We start from the raw sequence: 21,211 nt of genomic DNA, 5'->3' as shown, positions 1-21,211 counted from the left end.
GGGGGGGGGGGGGAAGAAAGAAGTATATAGTGTACACAAAGACTTAATCTTCATAATCCATAATAGGACCACAACGATATTTGCCAACAGTGCACAAGACACTTTCTTTATTCTCAACTTTTACATTTGATTCCTCTTTCACAAAGAGATACCTCCTTATTCATCTTCATGAGAAAATTCTTTCTTCTTACCTGGACCTTTTGAAGAGATACTGGAAGACGTAAAAGGATCACTGCTTTCAAAAGGGTCAGGCTAAATAAGAACAGATATACATAATTATTGTTCCGCTGTACTATGCACTCGTCTTTTTATGCGTATCAAAATCTCTCGCTTTAGGACAAATTATTTCAAATTTCAGACCACTCTGTTCAGTGGACATATAGTAGGATAAAATCGACTGATTACATGAAGTTTGCATTATTACTGTATTTCACTATTGATAGCATTGAACAAAACACCAAGTACCTACAAGTGAAACACATTCAAGTGAAAAGTGTATCACACTGAAATACAAGCAATATTAGTTACCAGGGCAAAATAAAAAATTACACCCAGAAGTGCTTAGTCTTTAAGCAACAGAAACTGAATATTCAGGTCAGGCATTTACATTATTGTTAATTCAGAGAGTCTGTATATCGCTTCTTTTTAAATACATGGTATCTACAGTTGCTCTTCAGTTTGAAAAGTCTGCTGTTATTTAAGTACAAACCTATATTGCAAGACTTAAACTAACCTCCCACTGACTGATACTGGAACGCTGTTCTGACACTTGGCTGGCAATAGTCAATGAATGTCGTTAAGGGTGAGAGAAAGGATTAATTAAAAAACAAAACAAAAAATCCATACCCCCCCCCCAAACCAACCACACACATACACGTAAGGACAGCTTAAGAACCGTGACTATACATTTGACACACATGTTCTGCGCAGTCCTTCCACTGCGTTGGCTCTATTGTCTGTTGGTGACTCAGTAATCCTTTAGCCTGATCAGTTCCTCGATCCGATTCACTACGTGACTGCACAAATAGAAACATCGATGGAATGGAGGTAATGGTGTGAGTGAGTGGGTGCTGGCGGGTTAAAATTCCCAACGGGGGTGGGGGGAAAAATCCACCTAACTGCATCTTCATGGTGAATATACATCATTACCATGGAACTGGAAAGAACAAACTGCTGATTGCCTTAACAATCCGTACTTAATTTTAAGAATAAAATGAATCGTATTTCATCAGTTAGGAGAAAAGTATTTAGTGATATTTTGTTCCTTTTTGCTTTCAGACAATAAGCTTGTCATTAGTAAAGAAATCTATTATGCGTAGATTTAAAAATTACTGACCTTTGAGGGTAAAGTGGGGGGTTTTGTGAATGGATCTGAGGTAAATGGGTCACTCTTCACCTGTTTCTTGAAGAAATCCTCAGGGGCAGAACTACGAAATGGGTCACTTTCCTTAAATGGATCATCTCCAAATGGATCTAGAAATATTAAAAGGTAAATAGAATGTAGCACCTAGTGTGTCCATACTGAACCATTCTGTATTTGACCTCATACTTACTGATGCAGTTTTTCTTATAAAAACACAAAATGATTTGGTAAATCTGATAAACTCTCTAAACAGGTTATTAACTAAGTTTGACCAAGTACATGTTTATATTAAGGTTATGGACTTAATAAAGAGTTACACACATGTTATTAACATATTGATCCTGAATGCACACCCTGCCAGGTTTCTAAGTTCCCACATGCAAACCAAAAATCTGAAGCCAGGGAAACCTTGGATGTCTTTGTATTTGGCTACAAATTGTTTATATCACATCTGTCCTGTCATCAAAAGGGCTATTACCTGCTGGAGCAGGTGGTTGTTCTGCAAAAGGATCATGCTGGAATGGGTCACCTATGCAGAATAGAAAAATCATTTGTTTTATCCACTATTTAGCAAGATGATAAAAGTTTGTGAAAATATCATTTACTCAACAAATAGGTCTTCAAGGTCTCTGTTAAGCCATTAGTCACTTACTGCCTTTGAAAGGGTCTGCTCCCTTAAATGGATCAGATTTGAAAGGATCTTCTGACTGGAATGGGTCTGTATGCAATTCTTGTGTATTATTGGTAAACATCAAGGCTTTATTCTTAAATGGATCATCCTAAAAATTAAGAGGAGAAACATTACAGCAACTTACCACAATTGAAATGCTCAGTTACCCATTTAGCAGAAACTCTATGGTATCTTGGTTCCTGTTTAATGATCTTAAAAATGACTTCCTAAAGAACTTTCTGAATAAGTGGCTTCTAAACAGAAGTAATTACACAGTAGAAAGAAATATGTAGCCTGAGGCTACACAGAACATCAAAAGTATATACAGATAACAATAAAAGGTTAAACTGTTTCTTACATTAATATATTCGGTTCTCAAATGCTTAAATAACAAAACCAAACAAAACCCCCAACCACCACGCTATCCAAAAATTCTTCTCTCCCAGTTATTTTACAGCTCAGTTTCAGATAAGACAGTTATTTAAAAGGAAAGGATCCAGAAATCATTTGTGGACTACAAATAAAAGAAATTACTACTGAGTAGTCATACTCAAGATTGCTTCTTGTTAACTCATTTTTGAGCTTAAAGCTCCAAACCCTGATTTCACATTACAAAGCAGTACATGGCAGGAAGAGTGTCACCCCAACATTTTGACCATAGAAAGGTTTGCCAGCGGAGGCCAACCTACAGCCTTGCCAGGTTACAAAAAAAATCCAGTATGAACAAGTAGCAAACTAAAGTTATGAAACATCTTCATCACATTCGTTTGCATCTCATACCCCTGTCTTTTGTCTGTTTTGGGTCTCTTTGATGAAACCAGTCCTTGCCACAGTAGCCATATGTGCATACAGCACCTGCACGACAGAGCTCCATTGACTATCAAAGTCATTCAACTCATAACGTAAAAAATATCTAATAACAACTACCCACTTACACTGCCTCCAGCACTAAAAAGATACAGGATTTCTGTCATCCCTTTACAAGATGCAAATGAAGAAGTCTTAATTAAGACTTCTCAGAACAGCAGGGAGGGAGGTGGGGAGAGGAGGAAGAAGAAGGAAGAATTAAGAAATGGAAAAGGGACACAATGGTTTAAAAAATTCGCTATGAACATACACTGGAGTTTTCTTCCAGTAAGTGATTCTTAGGTTTTGCAAATAAAGAGAAACATCTGGAAGTTTCCACTGGAAATTAAACATAATGTTTGCGCAAGCCATGCAAGCACAGAAAATAGGCACTAAAATGTTTTCAGACCACGTCTCTCAATGTATTGTTCTTAACCTACACTTTTCTCCTTTCGAGGGTTTTGTTTTACAGAGGGAGTGTAAAGCAGGGCATACAGGTAGCATGCCTGCTGAATATTTATTAATACACTATACGTGATATATTTTTAATTTCATACTAAATCCATAGTAAATACTGTGCTTACGAGGACTCTGGAAAATATGTTTCCCTAATGAGGAAGCACCAAGTAGATGTGCAAGTAGAATCAAGCAAGTATGTGAATTTTATATTTAAAGCAAAGAAATAGGCTTAAAAAATGAAGAATCTTGTGGTTTAGAGTAATTGATTAAATATCCAAATCAACAACAGATACCCAAAAGAAACCGACTGGAAAAATCTTTAAGAACCTAAAGGACCTTATGAACTGAGAAAAATACTGATTAAAAGAAAACATAATAAATGATATAAACGATGCTGGAACTGTTTAAGCAGAAGAGAACTATCTATGTGTTTTGGGAAGGGAACATGTGTTTTACTGAAATAGGTAATAAACATAGCTCACTGCAAAGAAGAAATCTGTATAGCTTCTTTTGGAAATAAGAAAGAAATACACGATTAAAGGGAAGTTTACAGCAAGAGAAGGTGTCACCTTGGTAAACCGGACAACTTGCAAAAAACACCCAAAACATTTGAATTGGAAATAAAGTCCTACCTACTTCCTGAGACTAAAGATGTGACAGGTTACAAATCAAGGGTTAACATGGCCTTTTCTTTTTGTTTCTGATTACAGATTGCTTACATATCCATATTGTTACAGTTACACAGGCACAAAATGCTAGCACAAGATCTAACCCAAAGCTTAAAAATCAGGTTTTCTACCAGTACTGAAGTCTTTGCCCTGCCTTGCACTGGAGATTGCTGCCTTGCAGGGATCATGGTATTTGCTAACATACCAAAAGCCAGCTAAACAAACATCATAACTAGTTCAGACTAGGTGCAAGTCACAAACCTGATTATTGTAAAATACACTAAACAACAGTAATTTTTTTTTTACCATAGCTCCGTAATTGCTTCTTTCCGTCTGCCCAAGGCCTTCACTTATGTCTGCTAAATTCGTGAGACTACCACCGTGAATCCCATTGAGAGCTTCATTATATTCTTCTATACTCTTATTGACTTCTTGATGACTCTCTTGAAGTTGAGAAAGTTTACTTCTTGCCTAAGCAGTGAAAAGTGCTTTAGTATGTCACGCATTCAATAACACTGCCATGCTCACATTCTCGTTAAACATGGTTGCCAGAGAGTTGCATTTTCCCCCTGCCAGAGTTGAACTTTTCCTGACTCAAACTGGGAATTAACCTACTAAGCACGAGTCAAAAAGGCTTATTTCAAGAACCAGTGTCTTTTTTCTCTTCTGAAAAATAATCTTTCTAGGTGATGTTCAACTCTCAGCCTTTCAAGAAGCAAAAAAGAAGTTTATAAACTACAGTGGATACCTGGTTTATTTCTTCCTGTGTTGATTTTAAAGATTTGATTATTGTTTCAAGCTGCACTTTTCCAGCCTGGATACTCTGCTCTAGCTGAGTTTCTTCTTGCTGGAGGCGATTCAGCTCTGCTTTTGCTCTATTAAGGTCATCTTCCTGTGATTTTAAATCTGATTCCTGAGATTGAATCTGCATTTTTAGTGATGAAATCTGAAACAAAACGTTACAAAAATCAAAGTGAAATATGAAATAAATGTAACTTAAATTATGAATTTATAACAAATAATAGGAAGTTGTAAAGCAACCTATCAACTGCTAAGGAAGGTAACAAGAACTTCGTATGAAGAACTGCACGCTTCTTCTTATGTTACACAAAATCCTTGATAAAAGCACATAGGACATTCAATAAGACCAAGAAATATTAATATTTTAAATGACAGAAATACCACACTAATTATAAAGGTAATTAGAAGGTGTTTCTTAGATGGTTACCTTGTACTTTTCAGAACTTGGCTCCTTCTCCATTCAAACCTTTATCAAGTACTGTAAAGTTGATTTTTAACTCCGATAAGAGTTAAAATCACACAGTTGCATATGACTCTCCTTATACACCTTCTTACATGACCTTACGCACTAAGTTTCTACATTAAGATAACACACTAGCTACATTGGCGATAGTATCCCCCTGAAAACCCACTTTTAACTCGGAATACTGATGAGGTTCACAGTGATCAAAATATGCACCACTGCCCACGGACCGTCTCGTGGGTCAGGAATAATGCTTCTCAACTACCCTATTAGGTTGACTGTTTCATATACTCACAGAACAGTAACAATTAACGTAGAAAGGGACCCCTGGAGATCATCTGGTTCAACCCCCCATTTATGACCATTATGAAAGGTATTTAGGTTAGCAAAATCCTTTCTTGGACTTCTGTATTTGTGTGGAAATTGCTACTTATGGTAAAAATGAATAAACAAAGCAAGCTTATCCATTAAATAAATGGAATTTCCTTCAACAAAAGACACAATACTCTTGAGCATGTCCAGAATTAACATACACTCACCACCTGTGTTTCTTCCTGGCATTTCTGCCTTACATCATTCAGCATATCTTTCAGTTTGGCTTTCTGCTGGTCCATTTCATCCAGGCGATCTTGGGCATCTTGTTTCTGAGCCTCTAGCTCTTGCAAGTTACTTGTCTCCCTATCTAAATCATTTTGCAGTTCCTGAGGAAAATTCCACAGTTTGTAACTTACATTTAGCTGTTGTCTTCTAGGAATGATCAACCACAGACAAACACGCTAGCAAACTCCAAAATATTTTCTATGTCATACAGCCTATTTCCTGCATGCGTACATTTTGTTTCTGCAGGAACTTGTATGAGACATCAGGAAACAAATCAGTGCCCGCAAGATGGAAAGAGACTGTGAGACAGAGCACATGTAATTGAGCTATCCTAATTATCAAAACCGATACTCTTTGAACAATGATTTCCTAAATTACAGTGTTAGTCAAGCACTAACGAAAAAGACATTTCAAACTGTTCACATATCATTTCTATTTATATTAACCAGCATCAGAAGAAAACATTTCTGATGGAGAACAGGAAAATACAGATCTTTCTGTAAGTTAGAGGAAAATCCCATGAAAGTAGGAAAGACTTGCCCAGAAGCAAGATAAGGAGAGATAGAAGAAAGAATGCTTAATTCCCCGTATATTATTTTAGATTAAAATGAGAACTAATGATAAACAGAGCTTTTACCTGAACTTCATTGGTTTTCTGTCTGATTGATTCTTCCTTTTCCCTAATGTCCTGCTCTAGTGAGTATTTTTCTCTGTAAGATAAACAAGTACATGTATTCGTGATTAGTTAAATAATACAACACACATGTGCGCACGCAAAAAAGAATCAATTAAATATTATTCTGGAAACACCACGCAGCCAAAAATGCCAGCCCACATTCTGATACATTCTTTAAAGGAGTAAAGGTATATCATATCAATTATTCGTTGAAAAATACTATCTGCTCCATAATCAATCTTCTGAAGTCACCTGGTAGAATCCAGGCTGGCTTTACATAATTGGCTAACTGTAGGGTATCAGTGGGAGATTCGCCACCAACTTCAGTGACAAGTAATGATAAATTGATTAAAAGAAAACAAAAGTGACGGACACATCAGTACTATATATTTAATTGGCTCTCCTACTCCAAGATTTTGTTAATAGTCCACAACCTATTACCTCTGCAGCTGTGCAATTTCTTGACTAATATCATCCAGTTCCTTCACCCCTGTAAATTCTCCTGATCCAACGGAACTTGAACTATCCTGTGAAGAATGAAATAGTCTATTAAAATGCCAAGTCATAACAGAAGATCTTCTTTTACCAAGGCTGAGAACAAAGGTGGGACAATTTTGCATTTGCAAAATTCTATGGCAGACATCACATTATTATGCAACAACCACTGAGCATGCCACACAATTCTACCTGCGAGACAGGAGAATTTTCTCTATGCCCATTTAACAGATGGGATAGTCAAAATACACAGCAGTTAAAGGACATGCACAATGTCAACGAATAAACTGCAGGCAATGGTAGAATTAAAATTCAAAACCTAAAAACCCAGCTCTGCTATAGTCAATAGCAAAGCTTCCAGGGAACTTAGTGAAATCAGATTGTAATTTCAGTCTTCTTGAGCCCTGCCACAAATTAATGCCGATTTCTGCAATTATACCAAATTTCCTGCAGTGCAGGTCATTTCTACTGCCTTTCAGGTGTAGATCAGTGAAGATGCAGAGGGTATCCCTTGCCTTTTAGGCTCTTAAGAAAGGATCTCAGCATTTGGTACAAAATTTGTCTTTAGTATAAAAAGGATTGCTAGTTCTTTGTAGTTCTTTCTCAGTACTGCAACTGAGCAAAAACTGCAATGCTGAACTCACTGCTAGTATGACAAATCAGGAGACCTACCATTTTTAAATAGCATTTTAAAAAGAAGAAAGTACAGTTTGCTTACTTCGCTCACTTTGAGACTGCTGTGATAACCACAGAAACTTTGGCTTTATTCAATATAAAAACCCCCCAACAACCCAACCAGCAATCCGCAAACAGATAGCATAGTAAAATGTGACTTTTTTTGCAGAAACAATAGGTGAATATCCAGTTTAAATAAGTTAATTAAGTCCTCATTTTTGGATGAGCATTTCTTTTGTTAAAATGTCATTAAGTAATCATAAACAACAACAACAATCCAGACTAATTCTTCAAGCTAGGAAATCAAAAGCTTCTCGTATCACTTTTATATTTTCAGCTAGACACAGATTTGCTGGGAGACCTGTACTGTATGCTGTACAGGATCATAATAAGGTGTTACCTAATTTGATTATGAAATAAGTTAAAATGAGCTGCTGCATCGTTTAGGGTAACACAGCTCATTGTTCCACATGAACTGAAAACTGATCTGCTATGTTCACAGTAACACACAGTTTATTTCACGTTATATTCAGCTAAAACCACAGTAGATGAAAAAAAGATCTAATGAACTGAAAATAATGGGAAGCTTAAAGCTCTTGCACCAAGGTGTATTTATTGCCCACAGCTTCAGAGAACTAGTACGTGAATAACTTTAACATGTCAACCCTGAGTTGCCTGTCAAAGAACTTCCTGACAGACCAATGCATCTCAAATTGCTGAAGGAAGCAATATCACCGGGTCAACAGCCAATACTGGTAACTTCACACTACTGTGACATTATCATCATGCCAAGAGCAAGTGTCACAGAACACACGGGCAAAGAGACAGGAGAAGGTGTAGAAAGAAGAACTTTTTTAAAGTTACAAGTAGCTTACATAAACAAATTGGCATTCTTTTGGACATTACAATTACTCACACGACGCATTTCTGTTAGTGCTGAGATCTCAGTTCCTACAGGGGTCAAGTAACCTGACAGAGTCTATAGAAAAAGGATATAGGAAAAAGGACCAGAGCAACAGCAACAATTAAAATATATTTAGAGCTTTCTGGTTAGGGAAAGTAAAAAAAGTAAATACTATATAATTTATAGAAAAGATGAATGTATTGATATGACAGAAGTATTTATTAACTTAAGTTTCAGAAACACGCTATTGAGGAAAGGAACAAAGCAGGGTTCAGTAAAAGATTAGATGCTCCAGTAAAATGATATTAACAAGGATGGATATAGGACTACGGACTGTCATGCTACAAGGGATGAATCAACCACCAATTCCCAGAAACTAGGAAGCCATCACTCTTCATTTAGCCATTAAAAAAATTTTACATTTTCACGGGAGGAATTTGGTACTGATCACAGTCAGGGACAGGCTACTAAACCAGCTTTTAACGGTTGCTTTTAACAGTTCCCTTAAGTTAAAAAAAAAAACCACAAAACCCTTCTCTATGACACAGGAGTATTTTTCATGCTAGGCTTTTCTCAGCATTATTATTCCTTTATTTATGGAATATTCTACTGCATTTTTTTTACTTACTGTCTTGTGTTGTTAAAAATCTATGTATATTTTCAGATGTTAAAGAATTTTGTAAGAGGAGAAAAAAAATTAGCAATTCTTTACCATAATATTACAAAATTAATAAAATACAAAAGTTACAAAATTAACACTCAAAGCCCATTACTTTCAAAGCACATAAGCTCTGTATTATCTACAAATAATCAATAACTTACCTGTATGGGAGTGTTCCTCTCTGTGGGAGGGATCATATCTGGGGACAACACTTGTGGAGGATCAATTCCTTTACTGACCTTCTGTTGAATGAGATACATTGCTAGTGCAAACTGATCTTTGCTTAGCTTTCCCATCTGTCTTGTGTCTGCCAAAGCCCTGGTAAAAAATAGATCATACTTATAAACAAGAAAAGCTTATTTCTTCTCTACCAAGAAGCCTGAAATACACATATAGATGTCATTTTCTTTTGATTCAGCCTCATCAGAGCTTGCTTATTCTAGTGAAAGAGTTCCATAAACAGAGCAGTATTTTATTAGACATATTTAACTGAATAGAACAGTGTTACTCTGAGAAAATACTTAGAGCACTAGAACTTCAAAGAACGATCACAATTCACAGACTGACCTATACCCCTCTCCCAGAAAAGCAAAGTGAGTATTTATTTCTCCCTTGTTTTCCCATATAGCCCGCATATCGTAGTATGGCAACAGGACAAGTAAGAGGTTGGGGTTTTTTTTTAAGATCACAATTCTGGCTGGATAATCTGATTTCCTAGATCAGCAAGTTACAAAAATACAGCTACTAGGGAGTTCTTACCATATATGTGCTAGGAGATTCTGAGACAGACCTGAATGCATAAAAATGTCCTTTACTTCTTGGCCACTCACAAAACCATCCATGTCTGTGTCTGTTTTTAAGAAAATTTCATCGTATCGCACTTTTTCAGATGTTGGTACTACCCAATTCACAGATGGCTGGAAAACAAAGTTTCATATTTCAAAAGAAGGTAAACACACTGAGTATATACAACATTATTCAGTCTCAGATGTGCTGAACATCTTGCACAGTCAAATCTGATTGGTAAATAGGTAGTTACCCTTTTCCCATGAATGTTTTAGCTTAATACTTCTTATCTGAATTATAAATACTGATAAACAGCTATTCATCAGTTGAAAAACATTCATTCTTTGGAAATACGGACCCAACTAGTCATACTAAGTCCTCATGCTAATAACACAGGAGCTTTAGAAGGTAGATTGATGATTTCTTTCGTACTAAAACAGATATATGAATAAAACCTTTCTATGGTTTCACTTTCTATGGAAAGTGAAAATTCCCCATAAGATTTGCTATCTCATAGTCACTCTGACTGAAAATCATGTGCTCTTCTTTCGTTCTTCCAAGTCTTAGCATTCTCATTTCATTCCCTCATTTCATCCAAATCACCCACCAACAAACACATTTTCAGGAAATTTCTCACATGAGGCAGAAATAAAAAAGCAGTTTTATTTTTTCCTGCAGTTTACTGATACAAAACAAAGGGCAAAAAGAAAGAGGGGCAAAAAGAAAGAGGGGCAAAGAGGGGCAAAAAGAAAGAGGGGCAAAAAGAAAGAGGGGGAGATTTGTACCTGTGTTTGTTTGATGCTGTGCTTGGGAGACAAACTCCCTGTGCTGTTCAGACTGTTGACACTACCATGAGATGGGGTAGAACGGAGGCTATCTTTTGGTGGAGGACTTGCAGGGAGAACAGGAACTGCACCAGGAAAGACAGGTGTCTTCTTTCTTTTAGAAGGTGGTATAAGAGAAGGGGGTAATAGTGAAGGAACTGGCTCTTTCTCAAGAGCTCTATAAACCAAATGCATTGCCTGCAAAAGCAAAAAGGTCAGGTAACATTAACAGTTAGAAGAAAAAGCAACAAGATTTTCCAGTATCAGTCATTTATACATTAGTAAAACGAAGACAGTAAGATTAGAGATGTAAACCAGAGCAGATCATTTTGAATGTAATTCCAAAAAGTTTAATCTTGATGACACAGGCAAGAGTCAGTAGATGGATTTGAGAAAGACCATTTAATAGCTCCATGTGAACAATTCAGAACAGTTGACGTGGTAGCAGAGAAAGCTGCAAAGCTCTTGAGAAAAAACCAAGTGATTTGCTCTAGCAGACACACTGTGAGTTGAGAATTTAAAGCAACCTACCACAGCAAATTCGTCCTTGTCCAGGTGACCATCTTTATCAATATCACTGAGATCCCAGACCTACAGCAATTATGGTAAAAACAACGGTTTAGAGAACAAGTTACATTTTGTGCTTTTGATGTTAATTGTCGCCATATTAAGCATGCTCTCTAAAGACTCCTAATAGATTTTTGTGAGGATCACATTAGTTATATTAGACCTAGCTAAACAGTCTCTGATGAAACAGACTGGATTAGAGTTTTCTGGCAACATGAATCAACACTGGCTCTAACAAATTCTGGATGCAACGCAGGCAAGTTTTTCATCTTTCTACGTTGCAATTAAGGAGTCATCCATCAAGCTGACGAAAAAAACCCAGAGGTGGCTTTCAGAATTGTCCAGAGGGTGTGGGCTAGCAGATTGTCCAAATTTGTCTTATAAAAAAATTAAAATATTTTAGAAAATTCAATACATTTCTAATTTGCATTCCATTCCTAAATTTCTAGTTTTCATTTTTAGTCAAAAAAAATATGTCCACCCCCCCAAATTTTCTACAGGAGAGAATTTAAGCATCTATCAGCTTTAGTTCATTATTAGGTCAAGTACAGTCAACAAAACTTGCAGGAGACTTAGAAGGATGCAAAACTTTGTGTACTCGAATACTCAGCCATCAGCTCACACTGTTTACTCATCAATATAACTCGGAGACAGTATAGTAGAGTGGACAGAATGCTAAGACTGAGGCTCAATCGTCTGAACTCTGCTCCCAGCTTTATCACTGGACCCCCATACAAATTTAAGCCAGTTGATTTATCTCCTTTGCCCATTTCCTCAGTCCCCTATCTTGTCCACAAACTTTTCTGGAACAGGAAAAAGCTTCCTGCATTTCTATCGTGACAATAACAAGACAAAATACAAAGCCTTTCAAGACTGAGTACTTCACAATATTCAAGTACAGAATTAAAACAAGTCATACTTAGATTCTTGTAGATAATATAGAGAAAGAGGCGGTTCTTCCTGAAGAGATGAAAGTATGTAACCAGGATACAGCTCTTACATAGAATGTATTCATTCTCAGACATATCAATATGCAAAACATTAAAGAATACATATTTTAAATGGAAGTAGAAAAATACTTTAAGGTTTGCTTCTCTTGCAAATATGCAATGGATGCACTAAACTCGGATCTCAGAAGTATTTATAAATATACATGAAAAAAACACTTGACAATTTGACAGCTACAATAAACTAGGAATTTTTAAAGTGTTCTCTTGTACAAACAGTGGATAGATTTAATGGTATGTCTAATAACTTGTATTTGGAAAAATGACAAAACAGTGGAATATAATGCTATAAAAGCTATTACGGTTTAGGAGAGCTTTTTCTTGTTTTTAAACAACCAAAACCAAAATTTCCAGCTCTTAAAATGAATAGAGAGATAATGAAGCCAACCTACTCTAGGGGCCAAATTACTACTGTTATTCTTATTTCTAAGTGGAAGACTTCAGAGCCTACTTAATGTACTTGCTATACAGCATGCACTTGATGTAAAATCTCAGCCAAAACCTCATCTATTAAGTTACATTTAAATATTTAACATTGCAACTACGAGAAGCTAATTAGAGAATAGCTAAATCTAAACAGCATACTTACCCTTCCTAGGATATCAAGAGGTAGCTTTGAATTCATCAGTACTGGTTTTACTTTGTCTCCTGAAAGTAAACCATTTACTGGCAAAAGGCTTTCAAAAATACCATCAAACTTTGCTTTTTCTTCCACCTAGTTGGTAAGAAATAGCCTGAATAAGTAAAAAAGTGTGCCTGTGTGAGTGTTGAAAATGAGAGCTTGCAAGAAATTAAGACTGGTCAGTAATGTATTCATTCTAAATTTCCAAGCTTTCTTGCAAGTGCCACCATGCTGTATTTAAATGTGAACCCCATGGAGCTAGATTTAGGAGCTTAATTTCAAAGCTAAGGTCATGATAGCTAAGAGATTTTAACATGCGGCATACAAGACGTGTTTCTGTAGTGTTCTAAAAGGACAACGCATTCTGATTAAAACACTGCTGGCCAGATTTTAAACACTTTGACAAACTCTGTAGAACTAAAAACTATTCTTCCCAAATAATTTGCTTCCCACTTTAAAGTACAACATTCAAGTACAAAACAAAACAAACAAACAAACAAAAAAAAAATCAGCATTAGACGCTATTATTATTTAAATAATTAAATTTCTACCTTTTGGAACATGTTTGCATTTGAAAATTAACTAAATACAAATGTTCCCACGTATGTATCAAAAGTTACTTTTTTCCAATGGTATATATTGTGTGCATCACTGAATACTAATTAGAACATATGAACTCAAGCTTTAAATTAATAGTTCAGGATGGATTTGGTGAAATGCTTTGCTGCTCTCAGTGGGGCTCCTTTATACAAGCATGAAAGTGCCTACTATTAGGAATGTGGAAGAAATCCAGGCAGAAGATTAAAATTCATTGTGTCTTAAAAACATCACACCAGGGGTTGTCAAAGCCTTGTTTAATAATTATTTCAAATATAAAACTACAGCTCAATAGTCTCTATTGTGCACAAGTCTGTCATCAGAAAGGGAGGACTTTTGAAATGGGAAATATATTTGATACAGAATTCTCTCACTGGGAAAATTACAGACAAGGAAAATATTTACTTTTAAAGAATGGATGGAATGTGTTGTCTTTTACACTTACCCTAACAGCCCAGTGAGTCTCTGTTGAAGGTGGTGTGATCAGCAAAGGACTGCTAGTGTCATGCTAAAATTAAAGAATTTTTTATTTATATGTATATATATAAAAATACACACACACTCTTCTGTCTCTGATCCCTACTAATTGCTTTAAGAGATGGTTATAGACATGAAGCTTAACTACAATGAAGAAAGAAAAAAAAAAGGCTGCACATGTACCTGAATAAAAAAAGTCATACTGATTTATACTATTACAGTACTTTGATAAGGACATTAGGTGCATTAGGTACCCAAACACTGAACTAAGACAAGCTAAAGGAGGTTCCACAGCAGCCACTGCAGGCAAAGCTGCAGTCATGCCCTTTACTACAGACTCCTGTTGACCTAGCCCAAAAATAATATTTTTTTTGTCTTTTCTTTTTTCATAAATTTAGAGTTTAGCCACATCAGCTTCCTGAACAAGCCGACCATAGTTAAACTTGCATCAGTTTTGCAGTCCAGGAAGGGGCTGGTACATATTACTCAGGACTATGGCAGCCATGACTGCAGTTATCTCAAGGAACAGTTTGACAGCAGCCTGAAGTCTCAGAACCATGACATTTATGGAACATAAGATTATTCCAGCGTTCCATCTGAAGCCTTAGTTCTCACATAATACACACATACACTTCGGTATATATTACTTACAAATTTAGGAGGTGGCACAGTTAAGTTCAGACTGCTCAGGTTAACATCATGGCCATTCTGTGCACATGCTACAAGGCGCAACGCGACATAGAAACCCTACAAACAATAGTGTTATATATTAAAAAAAAGGAACCAGTCTAAATCACTGTCTCCAATAACCCACTTATGATTTTTACTAACGCTGTACATGTGCAACTCAGTAAAGTATGGAAACGACAGATGTATAGCCCCATCAGTTAACTGCACAGTGACAACTACCCCACTGCTTTTGAAGATGATTCAGGAAAAGCTTTACAATAACGTGGAACAAAGAGCAGAAAACTTCAAAGCCAGTTTTTAAGAAGGACTCTCCTATAATTAAGTAAATTTCAACAATTTTTCTTAAAAATTAGTAATGTTTAAAAATAATTCTCCATATCTACAAGTAACTTGATATTTGATATTCCAAGCCATTTTTAGCAATGCTAGTTATATTTTTTCATGCAAGAAAGACTTCTAAAATAAATCTTAAAATAATAGTTTGTATTTGTTAAAGACTCAATGACTATGTATCTATATATCATGCATACCGATTATTTACAAAACAAAAGAGGGACAGAAAATAACATCCAAACTTCTCCAGCAGCCTTGCTGAGTAATATACTTGGATATGAGCAGCGCTAGGAAAAAACCTCATCTTATAAATGAAAACTTAAAAAAAAAAAAAAAAAAAGAGCTAAGGATAACTACTATGGATATCAGGGTTTTTTTGAAACAAGGCAAATCCGTGGCCGGTAACGTAAGAGGTCTACAGGCACATTTCATTTACCTGTTTATCCAAGTATCCTTTACCCTCCGGGTCAGCCAAATCCCATATCTGTGGAGATACAAAACAAAAGCCATTGCGATTTTAAAATACAACTTAACTCAGCTCAACAGTTCATATTGTATGCCTTCTTGAACTGTTCATTGCAGCTTTCAAGTTATGACATACAATGTTATTTAATTCTCAAGTTAACAACAAAAGTGTCACACAAAAGACAATTTTTCCTTTTTAGATACCTATGAAACTCAGAACAATACCTTGGAGCAATTACCGATCTGTGGTTAACCTAATGTTCAGAGGATCTGATTTGCATTCCACCGAATTCCTTTTTGTAAACCCCTTCTGCTCAATGTTAGCTGCACTTAAGCAAGTATATAGATAATTACTGCATTATCTAAGTCCTTCAACTTACTTTTCCAAGGATAATATCAGAGAGACCAGATTTTTTAAGAAACAGCGCAGCTTCACTTGCCCCAACTCTCCCTGTATATGTTGGATCTACCTGAAAGATAAAAATTCACATTCAATTGAAGCATGTCTATCATGAAAGCAGAGATAAGAAATGAAATGTCTCGCCTCTAGGTCAAAACAGTTATAAAAGCATGCATTACCACTCAGCAGAGAGAATTTACAGAAGTTTAGCACTGCAATGGGGAAAGGAAAGAGAGGGAAATCTTGGGGAAGAGGAAATTGCACTTTATTTTTAAGTTCTTTTTTAAGAACCTACCTGTTTGTAATAAGTTTCGTATAATGGATTCCCAGTAGAAAACTGAAAAACAAGAGAGACATTAAGAAAACAAAGAATGAACTGCAATGACAGTGCACCTTTAGGGACTGACCGACAGGAAAAAAAACGCGTATAGTACTTTGTGTATTACTTCCATCAAAAATATAAAATGGTATGTTAATTTGCTGTGTTCCAAACTGGATACTTGAAATCTAAGTCTGGATAACAGAGATCCCCTGAAACTTGCAGCCAACAGACTACTGTCACCTCTTAAAACTTCTTATTCACCAGCATTCATACTTATACTCACACTTTTAATTAACAACACGATATGGTAATAAGGTTTTGTAGAACAGCTTTGAACTATTTGCCAAGGTATTTCAGATCAGCTTGAGAACTACTGATATCAAAGGCAGAGTTTTCAACATAACGCTGACTGGACTACCTGCTGTACTGTATATATACTTATGGAATATTTTCAGCAGACAATTGTACACACACACACATTAGACACAGAGCCCTGGTATCAAAATATGCCTGTGTTTATGCATTTTCAGGACTAGGCTCTTAAACTGAAACAGAGTAAAAAAATAATAAAAAAAAAAAAATAGAATGAATGGTTAATTAACAAATGTCACAATTCCCTGACAATGTTGTTTGAGGATTTCAACTTGGTGTTATCACTGCATTACACAAAAGCAGCAGACACAAAGGTAGGCCCTGCCTTTTCGGAATACTAAACAAGCAGATTACTCTTCCCTCTTGCTGACATTCCAAGCAAATGGGAACTGAAATGCCAAAAGAGTCAGAAGCTCCAACACCCATCTTCTCAGTCGCCTCCTACAATTGCCACACAAGTTCTACCCACGTGCAGGTTATACCTCCACACCGTTCTCCAGCCTCAATGCCAAGAACAAAAACGTTACAATCCAGCCTCAAAGAAGTCACCCCTTAAAGCAGTCAAAGGCCTTAAAAAACAAGCAACAAAACAACCCAATAAACACAGTTTAATGACTGAGACGCAGAGATGTCGAAACGTCCCAAAGCCTGCTTGGGACAGCCGCTCTCCACCTACAGGACACGAGTCAGACAGCTGATGAATGATTATTTTGCACCAACTCTGATCACTGGTATGTCACCTCCCAAATGCTACCTTCTTCCTTGTCATCCACATGGATTTCCGGATGTTCTGCCTACACTGACGGGAAGGGAGACAGAAATATGATGAAAGAAAAGACCGATGAAGAACACGAGATTTTATTTTACACAAAGAGAATCTTCCTGTAAGTTTACAATAAACGTGCCAAATCTTAATTTAAGGAGATATCCAAAATAACTAAACCCTATTAATCAACAGCAAGTGAACACCAAGCTCTTTCAAGATCAATATTTCTACTTGGCTGGAATGATCATGCATTTTCAGAAGAGCTTCCAAAACATCTTAAATGTATTTCACTTATATCCATCAACAAAATAAGCCACTGCATTCTCCACCAGTACACTCCAGAAGCTCTTGCTCTTCCAGAAGCTGGACAGGAGTTCAGAAGAAAGCTGCGACCATAACTCATCTTTTTGCCAGCTTGTAAATGATGAGCATAGATAAGCACTGTGTTCCTGTCCAAAGCAGGAAACACATCATTCAGAGAAAAGGTGGAAGTAGGAAATTGTCCAACTCTGAATAAAATCTAGCATGTTTTAGCCAACTATCACCCAACTACGTACCTCTCGTTTATCAGAAGGCTCAGAGAAGCTAGCCAAAGACCAACTACAAGCTCCTCTAACTAATTTGGCGAGTATCCTAGAGCACGCAGAGACTGGATTCATACCAAGATACAGAGCAAACCGCTCCAGCAGCAGTACTGAATGATCTCATCCCATCACCAGACATTCTTGTCATCCTCATTTGATATTGTCAGCCATGACATACAGCTGACTTACCTGACAGAGGTGGCAGGAATCCAGGGTGATGTGCTTAAATGCTGTGAAGTTTCTTCTACAGCATATATTCATCCAAGTGCTGCTGGAAAGCACTTAATCACTTGACTCTCTACTTGCAGAATTTTACAAAGATTAAGCCTCTCTGACCAATTTACCTAAACGGCTGCATCTCTGTGATGAAGCAGACCAGACAAAATGGGCTCAAGTGATAAAAATAGCATAGCTGCCTACCCATCCCCACATGTGACTACATCACTATCATTCAAGGTGATTCTGTAATTTGATGACATCTGCTGATGAAGAACCTACACAAGACAGTGTCAATGCTGGCAATCAGGGGACAACATTTTGAAGAGTTTGCAGTTGATGAGTGGTCAAAGGATACAACCTGTTACACAGCAGTTCGGTTTGACTTACAATTTAACAACCCTCTGGTTTCTGTGCCTACTCCATATTCCCCAAAACGTCATCTGTGACCAACACTTTATACTGCCTCCCAAACAGACGCTTCAGAACCCTGGTGCCTTGTTGTTTGATCTCTAAGTTGATTTCCTGTACTAATTTGAAGTTCAAGCCTTGAACTCTCACTCTCACAGCAGGTCTGGTACACTGCATTTGTCGTACGCAGTACACGCACATGGATACATATCCACATCCCTTAACACGGGTCTGGGAAAAAGGCAGGAGTAAGCTGCTGCCACCAGAACAATTAATAAAGCCAGTTCCTAGCAGCCCTCTTTCCTGAGGTCATCTCAGGGCCACAAAGAACTCTGGATAGGTGAATTATTTTCCTTGGTGTCCTCTTGTTTCACAATTTTCTTTCAGCCACTCTTGTCACATCATATGATGGATGAAAATAGGTACTGTGAAAGGGGAAAAAACAAGGTGTCCCACAAAGATGAGAACCAAAAGAAGGTTGCTGCTGCCCCAGAAAGATCACCTTTGCCCTTACTCTACTTGCCAAGTATCCTGAGTTGTCTCAGAAGACTGAGCTACAAAATGATCTGCGCTGTCCCAATATCTCTAACATAACTCTCCATAACCTCCAGAGGCTGTAGGTTGAACATGCCTGGCACAGTGGAAAGACCGCTGATAAGGTGATCAAACATTCAAGAAAATAAAGTTATCAAAGATAAATCAAATCCAGTTTCAGTTGTCGTTTAACTCCAAGAACTGATTTTATATGCTTGCTCTTCAACTGTTTTTATGCATAGCGAGTTGACACAAAGACAGCTGAAACCTGTTAAATAGTTTGTATACTGTACATTAGACACCTAAATTCTCTTTCATAACAACATCATAAAACCATAACTTCACAGAACAATAGAACCATAATAAAATTAATTTATGAGAACAAATATGATTAAACACTTTCACATGCTTGAATTACCCATACTGTTTACAGCTCCTAATATGTTGAAATCAATGTTCTTATTTTATATCTTTCTGAGTGAACATGCTTCGACATTACACCACATGCAACCTCTCCTATTCCTTTTAATACCATTTCTGGCATTCATTATAACTAGCACATATCTCTGTAGTAATCATGAAATTGAGGCTATTAAAAGAGGAAGTTTATTAATTTCCAGGGAAATTCTGTTTACTGCCCTGATTACAGCTAGATCACTCTTGACAGTTCAATATAGGAAAAAAGTTTTAAAACTGGAATGCGTCCAATGAATTAGTTAGAAAATAATATGTCAAAATAACTGATGTTCACAGAACGTGGCCTTTTTTCCCCTCAAGATAACATATTATGTTATACAAAAGAAAATATCATTGATGCCAGTTTCTCAAATATCAATTAGAATTTAAACAACACAGAAGCAGGATTTCTATTATAATAAATATTTGATATGCTTTTACCAATGTACTACAGAAGTTCCACAACAACAAACTCTTTCAAGTCCAGAGTTTATTTTACACATATATTTTGCACCACATCACTTCACTTGAAAATTTTGGTAACGGTTTGCATGTGCATGGATGTTTTCAGTTGTTTCTGAACATGTTCATTTAATTAAACCGATGTTAATCGGGACTCGTACTGCTATTCAGAAGCTAAAAAGCAGTGCGCTCTATAACAAGACGCACAGCAAATCACCTATTACCCAAGCATCACATAACTCCACCGAAAGACAAATTTTCAGAGTATCACAAATAAAAGTCCATTATTAAAAGGAAATCAATACATTTAAATAATCTGAACTATCAATAGCAGTTGTTCTGAATTCCTGACTGGCCTAGCCACAGTGTAGGAAACAGGTTTAATTTCATGGCACTGGGGGGTGGTGGGGTGCTGTTGCTTTTCTTTTGTTTTAAAGGAAATAAGTAAACTGACTATCTTCACAGGAGTATGGGAAAGAATAAACAGCGATCACACTGTTCAGGTTTAAATTATTTGGGTGAGAAATTAATGAAAAAACTCCTTATAACAGTAACAACAAAAATCCACCCAAGGATCCCAAACATTAAACCAGAGCTGGAAACACAGCCTCTCCCAGAGGCATGCCTTGTGCGAGACAAGCTCCAAGGTTCAGGGTCTTCCACTCCCTGCAGAAACCTCATTCTCCTACCGATGTGTGAAAACCTCCTTTTCGTTCCTGCGTACGGAGTCCTTCACCGGTGTACCCGCGCCTATGGCTACGCGACTCCCGCACCTCCCAAATATTAAGCACAGTCATGACACCCCAACAGCTAAAGGCGACATTAACCCCGTGTCGCAAATAGGAAAACAGGGCGGCGTGACCAGTCAGAACCCAGAGCAGAGAGCGAGCCCCGTCCCTCCTGCAGCCCAGCCCTGGACCTCAGACCACCGGACCGCATTAATCCCCACAGCTCAAACCCGGGAGCTGCAGCTCGGGGAGGGAAAGCGTTCAGAAAGCCTCGGAGCTGCCCTGCCCCTTCCCAGCGGGGCCGCTCCCGA

At 37.1% G+C, this 21,211-nt stretch overlaps 1 protein-coding gene across 1 annotated transcript in view; it reads right to left on the bottom strand.

Annotated features, from left to right (window-relative positions):
• The window catches only part of EPS15L1 (epidermal growth factor receptor pathway substrate 15-like 1), a 38,637-nt gene extending 22,236 nt beyond the window's left edge, over nucleotides 1–16,401 (bottom strand). Inside the window, exons 1-20 of the mRNA XM_009335310.1 lie at nucleotides 16,345–16,401; nucleotides 16,030–16,119; nucleotides 15,621–15,668; nucleotides 14,813–14,908; nucleotides 14,130–14,192; nucleotides 13,055–13,180; nucleotides 11,423–11,482; nucleotides 10,853–11,089; nucleotides 10,041–10,198; nucleotides 9,443–9,599; nucleotides 8,633–8,695; nucleotides 6,988–7,073; nucleotides 6,508–6,580; nucleotides 5,810–5,971; nucleotides 4,755–4,952; nucleotides 4,313–4,477; nucleotides 2,016–2,142; nucleotides 1,842–1,892; nucleotides 1,337–1,473; nucleotides 192–252 (exon numbers count right to left, since the gene is read on the bottom strand). Of these exons, the coding sequence (XP_009333585.1) occupies nucleotides 192–252; nucleotides 1,337–1,473; nucleotides 1,842–1,892; nucleotides 2,016–2,142; nucleotides 4,313–4,477; nucleotides 4,755–4,952; nucleotides 5,810–5,971; nucleotides 6,508–6,580; nucleotides 6,988–7,073; nucleotides 8,633–8,695; nucleotides 9,443–9,599; nucleotides 10,041–10,198; nucleotides 10,853–11,089; nucleotides 11,423–11,482; nucleotides 13,055–13,090 (1,771 nt within the window). The 5' untranslated portion in view covers nucleotides 13,091–13,180; nucleotides 14,130–14,192; nucleotides 14,813–14,908; ... (1 more) ...; nucleotides 16,030–16,119; nucleotides 16,345–16,401. The remainder of the gene's footprint in view (nucleotides 1–191; nucleotides 253–1,336; nucleotides 1,474–1,841; nucleotides 1,893–2,015; nucleotides 2,143–4,312; nucleotides 4,478–4,754; nucleotides 4,953–5,809; nucleotides 5,972–6,507; nucleotides 6,581–6,987; nucleotides 7,074–8,632; nucleotides 8,696–9,442; nucleotides 9,600–10,040; nucleotides 10,199–10,852; nucleotides 11,090–11,422; nucleotides 11,483–13,054; nucleotides 13,181–14,129; nucleotides 14,193–14,812; nucleotides 14,909–15,620; nucleotides 15,669–16,029; nucleotides 16,120–16,344) is intronic.
• Nucleotides 16,402–21,211: the final 4,810 nt, after the last annotated feature.

This window comes from Pygoscelis adeliae, unplaced genomic scaffold (genome assembly GCF_000699105.1).
Source record: "Pygoscelis adeliae isolate BGI_AS28 unplaced genomic scaffold, ASM69910v1 Scaffold582, whole genome shotgun sequence".
Taxonomy (NCBI): Eukaryota; Metazoa; Chordata; class Aves; order Sphenisciformes; family Spheniscidae; genus Pygoscelis; species Pygoscelis adeliae.
This window is presented reverse-complemented; position numbering and strand designations above follow the sequence as displayed.